General features: G+C 41.6%; 1 protein-coding gene across 7 annotated transcripts in view; it reads left to right on the top strand.

Annotated features, from left to right (window-relative positions):
* NFIA (nuclear factor I A) overlaps nt 1–18,187 on the top strand; it is a 256,488-nt gene that overhangs the window by 195,968 nt on the left and 42,333 nt on the right. For 5 of the 7 annotated variants that reach the window (XM_067301330.1, XM_067301331.1, XM_067301332.1 and 2 more), the window contains one exon: nt 5,056–5,184. The exons of the other annotated variants lie outside the window; for them this stretch is intronic. In XM_067301330.1, the coding sequence (XP_067157431.1) occupies nt 5,056–5,184 (129 nt within the window). The remainder of the gene's footprint in view (nt 1–5,055; nt 5,185–18,187) is intronic. 7 annotated transcript variants of the gene reach the window in all.

Genomic DNA, 18,187 nt, shown 5'->3' on the forward strand with positions numbered 1-18,187 from the left:
ACTATTATGTGGTGCATTTCTAGTACTGGCAAGCATTAGGAGGTAGAGGAACTAAAAACATCCCAATGCTCCAGTGCCCCTTAGAAGATGAGGAGCATGACATATTCCTGTGAATTCCTTGATTAAACTTGGGCTGGAGGTTTGCGAAGTGCAGAGTTTTGGAAAGTCTTACTGCGGGACTTCAACATCCGTACAATGGCTCCAGTGACCAGAGTCTCTCAAGGACAAGGATCCCATTTACGCTTGCATTATGCATTGAGCAGAAGGGTGTGATGCATGATGTGGAATGAACAAAATAATAACTTGTGTGTTTAGGGAAATGCCAAATTAATGAAAATTCAGAAAGCTTTAATGTTGAAAAGGCACACAGATTCCTTGATAGAAATATAATGCTGCTAACAGTTTCAAGATTATTGTTGTCTGAATTTTCTGCTTATTGTGTACCGCAATTAAAATTCTTTTCAACTGGAAAACCAATGTCAAATTAATATTTCCTTTTGGAAAAAAATATGAGAATATACATCTTGTTCCATTTAGCACCATCATGGTCTTTGGTCTGGCTCCCTCTGTCCAGTGAAAAAACTCTGATTCATGTTAACAGGAGCAGGCTAAGACCATATATGTTTGGCATATATGTATTTATGCTATCACATGAATACAAGTACAGTAAGTTAAAGTAACACACCCACTCAGACTTCCATCTGTGTTTTATGCTACAAAATCCCTTTATTTTCCTTTTTATTTAGCAATTAACTTTCCCATTTATCCTGTAGTTAAAAGCTGCCATCTGATGAAAACAGACTAAGTCTGATTTTCTCCCGTTACACTCCAAATAGCATTCAGAAGAGAGTCGGGCCCGAATTACGAAACCCGTGTTTCCTAAAAATGCCAGGTGTGACTGGGACTTGGACGACAGTCCTGCCCGCAGAAGAGCAAGAAGCACTTTTAAACCCCACCTGGGCTGCCCAGCCGCTGCGTTCTGGCTGCTGGGGCTCATTCCTTGCTCGGAGCAGATGGATGGAAGGAGGCAGGGAACGGGGAGGATCCTTGGCTCCCGGCCCTCGCCACCGGCCAGCGCAGCTGAGGCCGCGCGGGGAGATCGTAATTTGTGGCTGCCCTGCTCCGGCGAGGACGCGGAGGCGAGCTGGGGCTCGCCCGGTGTCCTGCCGAGCCGGCGCCAGCCCTTCCGCGGGGCCGAGCGAGGTGCCGCCGTCGGGGCAGCGGCCCCCAGCGCTCGCCGGCTCCGGGGAGCGATGCCGAGGAAAGCCGTGCGAGGCAGCGGCTCTACCCGCGCGAGCCTCAGCTTTAACTTTTTAATTTCCTGCATCCCTGAGCAACGCAGGAGGGGAAGCTGAGGCCTGGGGACCACTAAACGCGATAAAACTCATTAGGTATGAAACAGAAGACCTTTAAAACTGGCCCAGAGTCTCCAGCATGGGTGCCAGCAATTACCCACCTAATTCCATATTTAGTCATCCATCTTCGCTCGTGCCTCGGAGTCGTTAATGTACAACCTGCTGTCGGAGAGGTGGCCTGATTTTCACGGGCTCCGGGCACCTGCCGTGCTAACTGGAGTGCTGAGGTTGCTTACCTCCGGGTGCGAGTTGTAGGATCGGATTTAAATTTTCCTGGGTGATTAAACCCGAGGTCCCTTGCTTTCGCTTTCGTCTCCCGAAAGGAGCTTCAATAGAGTGGCCAGCGTTGCAACATATGGCTTAGCAAGGGGGAAAAAAATGAAAATGAGTATTAGAAAGGGATGGACTAAAGAATACGCAGGATATATCAGGCACATTAACCAAACATATGGTGCTAAATGAGATATTTTTTTTAAATTGCAAAAAAATTGACATTCCTGGCAGTCTCAAGGATAATGTGACATGGCTGTGATAAATTTAGAAGAATGGGACATATTTTGGCTTGTTCTTGGAAACCTTTTTCTTGCATGCAGACTGTATTTCTTCTTTTATTAACCCATTCAAAGAATGTTTGAATTTTGCTGCTAGAGCACCATGCTAGCGCACCATAATATGTGAATGATGCTAATTGCTTTGCACTGCCTAACTTTCTGTCATACCCTTCCCTCTTAAAGGACAAAACATGCTTTGGAAATGAGCTGGCAAGCTCGTCTTATTCTTTCTCTTGGTCAATATTAAGTGAAGTAATTAAGCTCCTGTTTGCATATTCTTCTGAACTAAGAAGCAGCCATTTTTTTCTTGAGATCTGATGGATGTGATCACTCACGATAAAATGTGTCATTACAAACCTCAAACAAAATAAAAACATGGTAGAGCTAGACTGTTTCAAAACCAAGACATTTCAAAACACACTGAAATAAAAATAACAGCAGTAGTAATAGTAATGGCAATCATAATGATGATAATAAATAAATACAAAAAAAATAGGAACCAGTTAGCCAGGCTTCAAGTTTTCTTTCTGTTCACTATTTCACAGCACAGGGTTACATTCGAATCTCCCTTTGCACATTACGACGGCTGTCTCAGCCCTATAAAACCCATCCCCGTGTGAGAATGACACTGCTCAGCACTGCCACAGTTCAAGGTCATTCAGCTTTTTTGTTGAAGCTCCTCAAGTTTCAGCGTTCTGGACGCAATCACAGAACTTGCTGCAGCTTTAAACTATATTGCACTGTTCTCTCCACCCCTTCCCCAAACCATGGTTTAGATCAGTCGAGCAGTTTTTTAAAGCACAGGGGTAAAATAATAGCTTATCCCCCCTCTCAGAAGTTGTATTATCTTTCCCGTAACCCTGAAGTAGGGATGCGGCCAGGGGATAAGGGGAAAAGCAGGCAAGCCAGGCTCTGTGTTGAGAGCCATGGCACCGCAGCATGCGTAGCCGTCGTGTCCTTATTCCTTGCACAGCCCCGTTCCTTGCACGCGGGGCACCGTCACCGCGCACGCAGCCTTCCTGGCTCTGCGCATGGGCTGTGCACCCTGGCCCTGCACGGGGGCCTTGCGCCTCCGTGCGAGCTGCTGCACGACGCCGCAGATGGAGCAGGTCGTAGACAGGCCTGTTCGACTGCCGTCGTCCCTGCGCATGAACGGTGGCTTGCTCTGTCCCTGATGCTCTGCGTTCAGAGGGATGGAGTCCGCTACATTAAAACCTGCCCTGGAGGCACGCTTAGCCCCTTGCACAGGCCATCCCAGGAGAGAGGTGCTCACGGCCTTGCTGCCAGCGGAGGAGAGCCTCTACCCTCCCTTGACCCTTGACTTTGTGTTTGAGCTGGTGCTGACGCTCGTTTGGTGGCTACCACCCGCGTTCCTCCATCAGAAAGGCGTCTGGGTCAACAGCACCGTTACTTCTTTTGAGTGTCCTTGTGATGAATTTGGACACTCAAACGCGAATCGAAGTTACAGCCCACCATGCCGTTTGAGCAGCCGGTCAGCGGGCTGCGTTGGGCCATTTCCTTCCGATGCCTCAGTTCAGCCTCCTTCTTTCTTCACCACCAGTCTGAACCAACTCGTTTGCTTTTGTTCCTACCCCAAAGTCTTTAAAAGCAATATGAAAAAAACAACCCATCATCGCTCTTGCACAATAGTTTGCCAGTTCTAAATTTTTATTTAAAAAAAATAACGTATGTAACTTTTCTTGCTGTGAAGCACCAACCACCACAACAGAAGACCCTTGTAGCAAACAGTTTCAAGACAGAAAGTTATAACTACAGCACTGGAACTCTAACCACTCCCTTACTTTATTTAACTTTCTGAATATAAACTGCAAAACCTCACTGAAACCATTAAGACCCCAGCAGTGCAGTGTATAAAGTACAAGAAGGCTGCTGCATATTGCAGTCAACATCCCAGGGACTATAAAAGTAGTGTTATTAAATATAATGTTAATAATATTGTCCAGAGATAATAATGTCCAGGCCTTTCTCTTCCATTTTTTAGCAATTAAATTCTTTAAAATAGCTGGAAATAAGGTTGACTGACCTTGCTAGTGGAAGTTCAACTTCCAACATTATCTGAGGTTTTGCTTTTTCACCTGAAACCTCAAAATCCTGCACCTTTGTTTTGCTGTATCTCTACAGATATGCAAAATGTCTGATGTATTGTATATACTGAAAATGGTGTATTTTCAGAGGTATGTACAGCTAATCAGAACATCCATATGCTTCAACATCTATAAAACTATAGATAATAATACAGTCACACACATATCCTTTATCTGTATGCTGCAATATTCTTTTATCCAAGCATAAACCATATGCACGAAAGCTTGGATTTTAAGAGCCCATTGCAATACATTCTTTCCACTAATTTCTTTGGTACAACATAGAAGCTGAATGAACCACAGGCTTGATACAATATCAACAGGAGTTACTCCTGCAGAGTATAATAATGGTCATATTAGCATTGCACCATTTCTGCCTGTCCATGGGAGAGGTTTCACCCAGTGGCAACTAGGATTTTCATTGGAAGCCTTTGATATAGTTCAAGGGCATAATAACAACTCTGAAAAAATGCCAGTGTGGCTTCTAATATAAAGACATAAATACCATTCACCTTTTAAAAAAATTTGAAAGTAAAAGGGAACCACATAAATATATTACTTTCAAATACCTTTGAAGTCAGAGTAAGGAAATGCAGAATATGAACTCAGAAAACTTCATTCTCTAGTTGTGCCTTGAGTCTTGCAGCACATTTAAAAGATCCATTTGCAATAATCTACTAAACCAGTGAGTGAAAGACAGAACTCATAAAAAGCCTGTAAAAATCCAAATGCTCCAGCTATTACAGATTTCTAAAAATAAAGCAGAGTAGGTTTCAGTAGCAATAATAAGCTGCATCTTATCCATATTTCAGATTTAAAAGAAAAATATGGCTGCGTTTTAGTGCTCGTTGCTCAGAGCAAACCATGGCCACTTCTTCCTCAAGAAAGACCATAAATAAAAGTGAGCTTTCAGCTCACTGTTGTATTCAATTTCATTTGTCCTTTAAGTTTATCTAGCTGCTTCTGCACCCACTTTCACAATGCATAGGCTGTCGTTCCATGACCTAGCATTATTAAATTGCACTTATCAATCATTCTTGCCAGGAATGCCATCGCCAACTACATTAAAGAAGTCAGAGAAGTCTGGTTTCAGCAGTCCCTCGCCTTCGCAGACCTCCTCCCTTGGAACGGCTTTCACACAGCACCATCGACCTGTCATTACAGGACCCAGAGGTGAGGCCTTACCCAGGAGCCCCCAGGCAGCGTGAGCGTTAGCCGCAGCACCCTGTGTCCCAACGGCTTTCCACGGAAAGTAGTCACCACCACGTGTGACCCACCCAGTGAGAGGCTTTGCTTCGAAAGCTCGTACCCTGGAGGTTCTCGTTGTCAAGAACTGTGTTTGGTTTTGCTAGTTTGGGCTGGTTGTTAAAACTCCTGATGACAATTCAACATTTCCTAAGGGGGAAATGTTGGTTTCTGGGGGCTTGGGGTTTTTATTTGAAGAGGGTGGGGAAAGGGACAGGGTATAGTGTTGTGTTTCTGCTTGTATCAATATATACCATAGATCCAGTTTAACTGCTTGAGATAGGGACCCATCATTCACTTCTGAACCATGCCTATCTTTCAACACTACTGCTTTGCCTCTGCGAGTCATTTAGCCTTTGTGTTGTTGGTGTCAGTGCGTTGAAGACCCACCTTGTTAGTGGACTCCTTTGAAGTTGGTTCCTGCAGTACTTTGTTGGTTTTCTTCACAGTACTCTTCTGACCAACCTTCCAAGTAAAAGAGATGTCCTCTGGGTCTTGATGTGCTTATAAATTTGTAAGAAAGATACATCTGCATTAACCTAGAAAACAGAATACAATGCTCAGTTCACGCTTGAAAAGGAACACACTTGGGCATAGTAATATACACGAATGACTCATCTTGCAAACCTTCATTTTGAAGATAGAAAAATAAGAATGAATGGTTGTGACATGTTTCTTTCTGCTATGAAATTTTACTTCATTTAGAAGAGATTTACTTCATTTAGAAGAGCTTTGTTGAATGGTGAAGCATGAAAAGACATATTAGCAATTCATACTAGAAATCATTTTGAAATGTCTGTTGGCATTAGTGTGGTCTTACTGAGGGCAACATAAACTAGGAGTAACCCCTCTGCACAGTGCCAGTTGTTTAGCCTAAAGTGGTGGAATTGCACCAACCTTAAGTTGATATGAGGTCAGAATTGTGCTTCATGGTTCTTTGTGCTTTGTTAAACCTTCCTAATGTAGTTTGATTTGTTGCGGTTAATCCCATAAAAATTATTTACTACCTGAGAGACAAGTGCCTAGATCCTCAAAAGGAATTTCGAGATCTAAGTTCTGTGCAGCTATCTAAACTCCCTTGAGATTCGGATCTGTGCTATCTGGCAAATATATCATTTCTTCTTTTAAAAGCCTTGATAATTGATGATGTAAGTGTGAATAATATGAATGTTCCATTAACATCATATTCAGTGCACATCAGCTGACTGATTTCCTATCTTTTAGAAGTTCAACCTTTTAGATTGGAATTGTTGATCAATTAGTTAATAGATCTTTTCTGTATTTTGTTATGTTTTACCTTACGCGTATTTTTTAAGATCATAAAGTGCCTTTTTATGCCCCTATTTAGAACCTTTACATTTTTAATTTTTGTGTGGTTTGGAAAGGAAATGTATCACTAGTTAGGTCTTGTTTAAATCTCATCTACAGTCTGTTTTCACAAGACTTCTTCTGTGCACGTGGGGATATGTGAGAAGAACATCCAAAACCTGACAGAATTCGAAAGAGCAATACAATGACTCCAGTTCACAAATTTTGTTTGTTTGGAAGGAGGTGTCTTTACTAGCTCCATAGGAAAGTATCACAGTTTCTATTCACCATAGCTCCTAATAGGTTGAGCAAAATTTGTTTTTCTGCAACATCATTTCAAAGTGTCTTCTATTTTATGCTTGTTCGCAGACAGTGTTACAGACTTTCAGGAAAATCCTCTGGATGCATCCATAGTTCCTTAAGTGTCATCGTCCTGGAAAAATCTTGTTCCAAATTTCATCTGTTGTTCTTTTTTGGGCATTCCTCTTCAATATTCTTCTTTCACAACACATTGGCTGTGTTTGTTTTTATTCTACAGCAATCATTCTATTAGTAAAGGGTAATATACTGAGATGGATTATTTTCTGCAAATCCCATTTTGTTCTTTATTCTATTCCCTCCAGTGTACTTTAGGACAATAAGCAGAAAGAGAAGCTTTTCAGGTGCATGAGGTGTGTAATGCAATCATATAAGAGGACAGAACCTTCAAGCAACTCATATCTGCCAGTAGTTACTGGAAGTTGTACCTTTTTGTGAAGATGATAGGTATAATATAGTACACACATATGTTGCATTCTCTTTGGATACATATGCAATATATAAATGGCTTATGACAGGTCATCCTGAGTGGTCTTCAGAAAAAGAGAGAGCAGGGTTTACTTCTCATTCTGCAGAGAAATTTCAGCAAGAGGAAAGTCATGAGTAAGTAGGTCACAATCAGAGTAAGCCCCTGAGCCAACTAAACAATTACAGGAAGGTCCATTCTCCTTTTGATGTTCCTGTGTGCAGACTGATCATTTGGATATGTATATGAGACACATTTGTAGGGCATGATCAAAAAAGACAGCAGAGAAAAGGCTGTAGACTATTCATGGCAGGTGTTGTCAATGACATGCAGTGATTTGTAACTTCTCAGGAGTACTCTTGAATCCTTCAAACTCTTCCAAACATTCCTTAGAGCACAGTGCAGTTCTTTTGCTGGGGATATCCCAAGATATGCAGGGCCCTTCCCAGTGATACTCATAATGAATTATTTTGGGAACAAAACTTGCTTGGAGGAGGAGTAGATCTGTAAGAGGATTTCTCTGTTATGAGGTGCTCCATTCAATGAACCTGGCTGGAAAACCTCTGTTCTCATGAAATTGGCTGTACTGTACTGTGTTGTGGAAGGCTGTGCGCTAGTTTTCCGTCTGCATTGGTGCTGCTGCCAGTACTCAGCCCAGCTGGGCAGTAGCCAGCAGAGAGGATCTGAGCTGGCTGACCAAAGGACCAGATGTGCAGTGAGTGCTGGCGCATGGATGCCAATGCTTCAGTGACTCCTCAGTAGTTCCAACAGATGGTGGCAAGATCCAAGTTTCTTTGGTGATAAGCTAGCAAAGTGATTCATGGAGCCTCACTTGATGATGGCAGTATTTTGGGCATGACTCTATGAATGCACCATATGTCTTCTCTGGACCAGTGTGGCTAGGATTCAGTGTCTGGCAGATGGTAAACTGATCACCTATAGGGTGGCTTTAGCACCACTATCAGTTTTAGAATGTATTTCAAAACATTGAAAATTCAAGCAGGTAGATCTCTATCTCCTAAGCAGCACACTTTTGTTACCTGCAAGACATTATTTGGTGGTCAGTGTTTCCGTCCTGTATTGCTGGCATCTTTCAAAGTTTCCCTGGCATTAACCTGCTTAAACTTTTTACCAGACAGTGAAGGATTTAAATACTATTGGCGACAGCAATATTCACATAAGTGGTTTCAGGTTTCCATGTATTGCTACTTACACTCTAGTGACTTTATATCTGGAGCTGGCTGAAACGTTAAATTGACCACAATTTTGTAAACCTGGGATACACAGCAGCTTGTGCTGTAGAGCACTCATGCATTTCCACAGAGTATGACAGCGTAGATCCCACAAGGCAAAGAGCAGCACGACAAGGCAAGGAAAGAAGAAAATATAATAAGAATGAGATGATACATTAGGAAGATAAATGAAGGAGAAACACAATTACAAGAAACAAGACATACAGCACAAAGGGAAGAACCCAAGGAAGTGGCAGGTGAACAGAAAGAGAGGAAGGGATGAAAGTCAATCAGTGGAGTGGTTCTCGTTTTGTTATTTCTCTCCATAACAAGCATTTCCATTGAGACTTTTATCAGTACAGGCCTACCAGGGAAACTCAGCAGCGTGGCACCCTCCATTAGTTCCAAAAAGGCAGGCGCTTTGTCACAGAATCACAGAATCACTGAGGTTGGAAGGGACCTCTGGAGATCATCTAGTCCAACCCCCCTGCTCAAGCAGGGTCACCTAGAGCACATTGCACAGGATTGCATCCAGGCGCATTTTGAATATCTCCAGAGAAGGAGACTCCACCACCTCTCGGGGCAACCTGTTCCAGTGCTCTGTCACCCTCACAGTGAAAAAGTTTTTCCTCATGTTAAGATGGAAGTGTCTGTGTTTCAGTTTGTGCCCATTGCCTCGCGTCCTGTCGCTCGTCACCACTGAAAAGAGTCCGGTCCCATCCTCTCGACACCCTCCCTTCAGATACTTGTACACATTGATAAGATCTCCTCTCAGCCTTCTCTTCTCCAAGCTAAACAGGCCAAGCTCTCTCAGCCTTTCCTCATAAGAGAGATGCTCCAGTCCCCTAATCATCTTTGTGGCCCTTCGCTGGACTTGCTCCAGTAGTCACATGCCTGGGAAGAAACTGTGCCCTTCTCTGCTCTCTACAGGATCGCCAAAATATCAGTGTCTGTTAGCTGTCCCGTCAGCTAACTTGAAATGAATAAATGTGATAATTTCTGCTAACTCACTTCAGAGCCACACAATGTGAAAGGACATTTTGTAAAAACCTGTAACATGCAACTAGCACTGGCTGCCACTCAAAGTTGTCAGCTTCCAGACTAATCTAACCTTCTACTTTCCGTAGAATTTTGACCGAAACAAAGCAGTGGAAGTTCATTACAGTACAGACATCCCAAATGTAGGTATGCTAATGTAAGACAGCCAAAAGAGGAGAGAAGCCACACCGTAACGGTAAGAAAGCGTATGACAGTTGAGTAGAAACTGAAAATAGCGTCATGCTGACCAACAGATTGGCTAATCCAGCGACGGTGCAAAGCAGTGCTCCAGCTGAGTGTCAGAGTACGGGGAGAACTTACCTGGTTTTAGCTGACCATGTAGATGAAGATTTTGATTTTCTCCCTTCATTCACTTTCAAAAAATACCAACTTTCCTAACAGATGGCCTCAAGGTCAGGGTTTAGTAGTTATTACATACCCTACCCAAACTTCCCTTTACTCCCATGTCCCAGGCAGGGGAGGACAGAGAGAAAGGCTTGCGAATGGTTAAAGCTTCAGCTAAACAAAAGTCAGGAACCGTGTAATTAAAACTCTACCTTTGTTGTATTGTAAAGAGTTACCCTGTGACATAGGAAATATTTAAAGGAGCAGCCTGTTCAGCTAATTTGTGTGCGAGCGAACTGCTTAGACAGTCCTATCCTAAATTAACTGTAAGGCCACCCACTGAGATTGCCTCATAAAGGGCCATGATTGCTCAGCTTCGTTTTGTATAACCGTTCAATAATTACTAGATAAATGCATAACTAAAAGCTCTATTACACTAATAATTTGTACTGAGATAGATGTGTGGGACACCATGCTGGGTTAATTTGTCATCCCTGCAGCAAACTTCTAAAGAGGGCTCTTTTGCAGAGGAATTGTGTTAATATGTTGCTCCAGTGAGGACATGTTAGAGCAACAAGATGACTTGGTCGCTTAATCTCCTAAAGAGGCAAAATGCCTGGAGGGTAAGTGCCAGAAAGAAGAACGGGGGGTGATTAACAGAGTGGACCTACATTTAAACTCATCCTGACAAAAGGAGCTGATCTAACTGAGCAAAAGAATAAAAAAAAAAGGAGGCGTTAAAAATACTAATAGGATTTCATACATCCCTAAAAAATAACATAAAAGGAACGTGCTGTAGGACCAAGGTGTTTTACCCGTGCTTTTAGTGATTACGCGTGCAGTTTCTTTGCTCTCTCTGATGTATCCGTGAAGTTAAACTATATGCTTTAAACAGTGCAGTGAACTATAATATTTTTATCTCTGCTTTATGCTAAATTCTTCTAGCTTCTAACACACACAAAAAGCACATTATTACTTTAAATATGGAACCCATGTTTAAGCATGAGAGCTCTGGATTTTCAACCTCCTCTATTGACAGAACCATAAATCATGTTAAAGTTAAGTGAATTACTGTAGCGTGGAACTATAGCTTTAACAATGTTTATGTAGTATCAGCTTACCATCTACAGAATGAAAGGGGAAAAAAACACTGATATTAGAAATGGGAATGTGGAGTCCTATTAACTTAACAGCAATATATCACTCCAAAGTCACAGATTCCATTACCATGCCCTTTTTAGTATCAAAGCAGAATTATATCATCACACACATAAAGGTTGTGGGTTTTAAGAGAATTTACATTTCTATTGTAAACTTATCAACTGCATTTCATTATAAGAAAGACATGATATATTCTCCTAGCAGTAGTTGTTATCTCATATATAGGAATACATCATGTGCATTAAAAACAATAATAATATGCAAAAGGTGCCAGCATTTGATGTGAAATAGGAATTCTACAAACAGGTTAAATGATTCTTTTTTGACCTCCAGCTATGGTTTTGGAAGGGAGGAATGCTTTGCATTGGGATGACTTTTATTTCTGTACCTTTTTAATTAGTTCTATAGTATTTTGATCTCTCAAAGGTAGAAGAATTTTGCTGTGTTTTAAAACAATCTGCTCAAAACAGCTAACTTAACTGGCCCCCTGCCTATGCCAGAATCTGGAACCAGCACTGAGTTTGGCTCTACAGATTTTCAAATGCAGCCTTGGATAGTCAGAATCCAGAGTATACCAATAAACCCTGTGCCCAAACATAGTTTTAAGCATATTTCCCTTTGCCAGGGGCTCCATGAGCCCTGGTAAAAAAGGTTCTTCTGCCTCCCACCTCCTACTGCAAAATCTCTCTTACACAAAGGTGCTTCTGAACAAAGGGTCCAGGTCATTTATACCACTGTGCTCCGAAGAGCAGTAAAGAGGGGGTGACCGCCAGCCCCGACTTGGAGATACCATGGATCTGTTTTCTCAGCAGTGCTGAGCAGCCCACCTGCACTTGACTTCAGGAGCTGAGAGAGGAACATTCTGCAATTCAGTTCTTCTCCTTGATGTCCATGAGCAGGAACAGATCCTCCATCCATCATATTTAGGGTATTCGTGTATCTCTTCCATTGGTCAGCTGTTTATATTATATTTTGAATGTTTCATCTATGTTTGGCTATATAATGGGGAAGTAATGTCAGTGGTATCTAAATCTTACCCGTACTGAGAAGGTAAGGCCTATTTTTGTTCTCATTTCATCATGATTTCCCAGTGTTGTCAATGAGAATGGGAATGCAGAGACAATATCAGTTTGAATTTAGCTCATCCATGGACCTGATAGACATGTTACTAGAAGGCCACTTTGCATCATTATGGGACTTAAGCAATGCTTAGGTTTCCTGCTGATCTGAATCCCCTTCCTAAAGAGCTGGTCCTAGGACTGATCAGTCCTATCGTCAGCAGCTCAGTATTTAAGTGGAGGCAAGTCCTTGCTACCCTGAATGAGACAGATGTAGAGATTGCTCTACATTTATCACCTTAGAGTCTATTCTTAATGGGCAGTAAGAAAAATGGGGACTTTCAGAAATCTTTGAAAGAGTTACAGGGACACAACTCCCATTGAAATTCAAAAGCAGTTAATGAATTCTCTCAGGACCTCTGCAAATCCCAGCCCAAGTTTCTTAATTATTTTTTTCTTGTTTGGGTAACCGCTTTCATCACAAAAATCTGTGGGCTTAAAGCTATTGTTTTAGGCTTCTATTCTTTACCTCTTGTATTGTATTATACACAGAAGTGTAAGTTCCTTTCAACAAATTTGGATTATTGCCAGATCTCCTTATTAAAAAGTCACTCTTCATATTTCCGATAAACACAGCTGTTTCATGGTGTTTGAAAGCATTTCACATCAGCCAGCATGGTGGCTTAGCCAATTAGTACTCTAATATGGTCAATTTTGAGAATAAGTACCTTTGGGGTACAAAGGGTGGGATACATCTTGCATAATTTGAACTGGCACTTGCACCAGTTTAATGCTAGAAGAAAGCTTACAGCACGCAGGGAGTTAACACAGCTTAGACGCCTGAAGTGGAAATATCTAGCAGAACAAACTGTTCCATAACATTTCCAGGGAAATGACTTTTTAAAAAATACTTTCTTAATTGTAATGTAGCCAATTATAAAGGCCTCAAAAACAAGCTGATAAATATGATCCTGTTTCATTATGACTATAACGTTACTATTTCTAGGAAGATTGATCAATGTTTAATGAGCTATTAGTAAACTTAATTATCACTTGATACAGGAGCTATCTGAGTGTCGTGCCCTAGTGAAGCCAATGCTCCGTCAGTCTGCTCTGATGGACAAGCCCTTGTGCCTGTAAAGGAACCGTGGTTTTGATTGCCCAGACCACTACTTCCTTGAACAGGCGGAGAGCGCAGGGCGATGATAGTCCTTGCCTGGGTGGGAGAAGAGGAACGCAAAATGACCCTTTCAAAGACTTCAAACAACATTATGAAGAAAGAAGTTTCATCCAATCATCTGGTCTTGAAGGGGCTGGCCAGGCTTTTTGGAAGAGTTGATGGAAGGTAGATGGATCAGTATGTTGGGCTGTGCTGGTGGAGAAATCTGTCTGAGCCCTGCAGGTGTGATCACAAAGTCCCCTTAGCACAGCAGGGAGTGCTCCCTGGGAGAAGGCATCCCAGGGGCTTTCAGTAGAACAACTCCTTTTTTCAAGGAGAAGGGCCTGGGAAAGGATCCTGTATATCTGCAGAAAACCATAACCTGCTTCAAATTAACTGATTCTTTATTATCTGATCATACAATTCAATACAATTTACAATTTTATCTCTTACTCGTTTGCCCAACACCTGCGAAGTGCTAATCTAATCAGTGAGTACGACTTATTTTATTAGTAATTTAGTTTGGTATTGGCTACTACAAATCAAGAAGGGAAAAGACAACACTGGGCTTCATAATCAGACAGTTGAACTCAGCATTCTGAAAAACCCTCTTTCTTCTACGCCGCACAACAGTACGAACCCCTAAAACACTAAAAAATCCAGTAGAGCTTGCAACAGCTGTACTGCATAATTACTTGGCCCAACAGCAGTAGTTTTAAAATGCTGGTATATCTGTTGCAGGCCACCATACATTATCATCTCATTTTCAATAAAAAGTCTGGGATGTTTCAGATGAGCTTCAATGGAACTAGGATCGTGTGTGCTTTGAAATATTTATGCCTGCCTTGAGATAGAAGGATAATTCCTGCCTCCAGCCCCTCCCTCCACAAATAACAGATTTAATAACACCAGATAGTCCAACTCCTCCATACCTACAGCAGGTAGAAATGAAGTTCTGACTTTGAAATACATGTTTTTTCATAGGTGGTAGAACTTAAAATTTATATCATTTAGTGAGGTCAGTAATAAAGTATAAATGTCATAGGCTGAAAGACGCCAGGAGAAAAATGGTTTGGCAGCATGGAGCTGCTTAGGGATACATAAATAATAAGTCAATAAGTAAATAAATAATAGACAAAGATCTCTGTTTTATCTTCCATTTGAAGATCTCAAAGAATTTACAGTCACTGACTGAGGCTTGTAATATCCCAACAGAAGCATATAGGTAGTCGTAGCCCCTTCTTATACACAGAAAAACTTACATCACTCGAGGCATGGTTTTCAGAAGCAATGACTTTATCCTTTTTATTACAGACTTTTGAAAATCGTGACTGAGGTGATTTGCCCATGGTCACTGGTCACTTTTAGAGGCAAGTGTGCTTTTACTGTAACACAGAGGTGATGCTGCCGTTAAGAAGTGGTTAAGTGGTCTGTCACTTGAACCAATCTAATTTGTTTGGGTAGAGGGTTTTCAGAAAGATTAGACAGATAAAAAAAAGTTCTCTGGAAATGAGGATTTTACATGCAGTCATTAACTTCTTGTGAATCTTGTTAATAAGTTTCAGGTTTGTGACTTGCAAAGTATCATTATTAGGGTAAGAAGAAGATTTGGGAATTTTGCTTGTTACCACTTGATTATCACTGATTAATAGTTGCATCTAAAAGATGAAGCCGTGCTGGTTCACACTGCGGTGGTGTTTTTGTAAAGTTAGTTAAAAGCATGCCACACCTGAAAGCAGATAAGGTTTTACTGTTGGCATTGCTTTACTGCTTACATTTCTTGGGATCCTCCCACAGAATTAGGAACCAATCTAAAACGTTGATGCCAAAAGCCACAATTACAATGAAAGGAATCTAAGTCCCTGACCAACATGGGTGAATCTATATGATGGTTTATAGAAAAGAGGCAATTAAAATCCTGTCCAGCTTACAAAGCTGAATACCTGGCTAAATTTGTGCTCAAGGGAAAATAAAGAGAGGCTGAAAAGAATTATATGGAATTGCCTTATGAAGAGTTAGGTGATACGGTTCAAACAACAGGAAACAAGAGGGAAATGTGAATTTTTGTGGAATACTTCAGGAGAAGCAGGGGGAAATAGCAACCGGAATTTGAAGTCTACGCTAGCTCACATCCTTTAATTGATTGAAAATGTTGGTGAGGATTCCTGCATTTGGAAACACGGTTGCACTTTGCACCTAGATCTTGTTTGCTGAGTGAGGTCTCTGGGCACCTGCATCATCAGAAAGGCTGTTTTTATATCCACTGGAGTTAGTGGCAACAACATAGCTATCAGGCTAATGGTCTGTCTGGGCTGGCAGTTCTTCGGCTTTAGCACTTAATTCACTCTCTCTAGTAAATGGCATGCACACTTGTAATGTTCATCAGTTTAATAGTAATATCTTCTTCTTACCAAACAGCCCTTCCTATTGCCACGTGAGAAGTTTGATATTTCCCAGGGAGAGGCTGCAAAAACAAACCTTTTGGAGATCTTTATACCATTCCTTATTTGTTATGCTAATCCATCTCCTCTGAGAAAATGAAATCCTTCGTGCCAGTATACGGCACAGACCGAGGACTGACGACGGTCTTGCTTCCTTCCTCCAGTCTTTCTCGTGATGGGCAGGAGCCCTTGGAGGCTCTGCCGAGGAGCCAGCCAGGGCTCAGGGAAGGAGCCCTCTCTCCTCCTCGCAGCACGAGCCCTTCCTCCTGAATTATTCTGTATCGTTTCTGCATCCATTTTTCTCTGCTCTCTCACGCAAAACCCTCTCCTTGGGAAGATCACTGACAAATGCTTTCCAATTTGTTTTCTCTTCTGACATGCTGAGGAGGTCAAAGGCAACAGAGAATGACCCTGCGCTTACAAGCCTATAAATATCTCTGATAGCCATAACACGTCTTTGATATAGCAATCCAACTTCTATATAGACACATACCTTGGAAGAGCTACATGCAGTGAGGTCTCCGGCCTAGTTTTGAATTGCCACATGTTCTCGGGCTGCAGTTTTTTATTCCTTGCTACATTTCTGTCTTTTTTTCCACCCAGAGGAAGAAAGGGAATGAATTTGTTCCCAGATGTGTACATAGGATAGTGCACTGACATAACAATTTCAAATAGTGGTAACAGAGCTAGTGCTAAAATGAAACTTTGATAATAAATGTTTAAAAAATCTCAATGTATTTTTTACTTAATTCATTGTTTTCCACAGAAAGTTTCTTTTCTCACTTTTATCTTCAGCCTTCATCTTTCATTCAGCATACAAGCCAAGGGGGGAAATAGAAAAGAAGACATAAAGGAACAAAAGAGAAAAGAGAGGAAAAATGCATTTTATATCATTGAAAGAATAGAAACGTTGTATCCTGATGAAAATTTTTTCACAGTCATCAAAATTCGTACCACCAGTTTTTATTGAATAAACATTCTTGGCAAAATATTTTGACAAGCTCTAAAATTGCTGTTAATTCAGGGAGAAGGTAGTGATACATTCATACATGTAAATTAGTTATGACATAAGTGGCATTAATGAAGCTACACGGATACAGGGGTGGTGTAAGTGAGAGCAGAGGCTGACACGTCAGTGGAAATCATCTGACTAAGGGCAGGTGCTTACTTACACTGGAGGTATCTCTGCCTGAGCTAGTAACTGTGGGATCCCTTCGTATGCATTGGTGAGCGGTCAATATTGTCGATGAAGTCGAAGGGGTGATTCATCTACCCAAATGTGGTGGTCTATTTTTGCGTGAGATGAATGGCTCCCTAGACTCCATCAGTTCTATTTAGCAGCTCTCCATTGATTCCCAGATAACTAACTCAGATTAGCCTCATGATAGGCACCCCATTTGCTAAGATGAATCCCACATTATTTCTACCTTTAACAGCACGCTTTGGAGATACAGCCTCTCTCAGGAGGCCGGGGACAGGAAAACAATCTTCATTTCTTTCATTTTGATTTGGGTTCTGTATCAGAAGAGTTTTCAAATATACAGTAATTTAAGATGCAAAGTCTGAACAAGACTCTCTGAAAATGAATAAGCAATAATTCCCTACATTTGTAAAATAAATAAATAAATAAATAAATAATAAAGAAAGAAAGAGATAAGCACAGATGTGCAGAGAGGGTAAACAGGCTAGGCTCACAGGTATTTGCTTGGCCATGGAGTAACTGTAAACATTCCCGTATGAATGGACCGTAGGATATGCTTCTTCATGCTTGCTTTTCTCCAGTGCAGCCCTGCAGAGCTAGAATAGCTGCGGGAAGATCCTTTTTTTTCCAGTTGAGTCCACATCCCATACTATCTTGCTATTGCAGTGTAGGTATAGCTCATGCTGTCAAAAGGATATCACTGAATCCACATCTACTTGGACCATAGATAGTTGAAGGTTGTACGCTACCTTTTGCTTCTTCATCCCTATGCTTTCTTTTAGCGGCGTTTCCCTGTTGCATGAGATGCAGTCCACTCCCCACATGTAGTATGTGTTTCTCTTTCTGTTGTGAATATTTTACACAGTACTAAGGGGAGCAGACTGGGAGGACTCATGGGGTTGTTGGTGGTACAGCGGGGCTTTTCACTGCAAGGGCGAGAGCTTCATATTCATCCCATATCAGCAGTGACTAAGAATTGCTACCATGCAATAGCTGTCACCTTGAAATGGTGTCCTGTGTAGCATGGTGACTGGATTGGTGATAGCTCTTTTTCACAGTGCTTTTCACGGTGCTGTTGCCAGTTCTCCAGAGCATCCCGGTCAGGAGTGGAGCTCTTTTTGGTGGTGGTGTCAAAGCAATCGTTCATACAGAGTCATGGAAACAGAAGTACATATAAATGCTGCCCAGTCAACCCTTAATGAAT

Source organism: Apteryx mantelli, chromosome 8, assembly GCF_036417845.1.
Source record: "Apteryx mantelli isolate bAptMan1 chromosome 8, bAptMan1.hap1, whole genome shotgun sequence".
In the NCBI taxonomy this organism is placed as follows: domain Eukaryota; kingdom Metazoa; phylum Chordata; class Aves; order Apterygiformes; family Apterygidae; genus Apteryx; species Apteryx mantelli.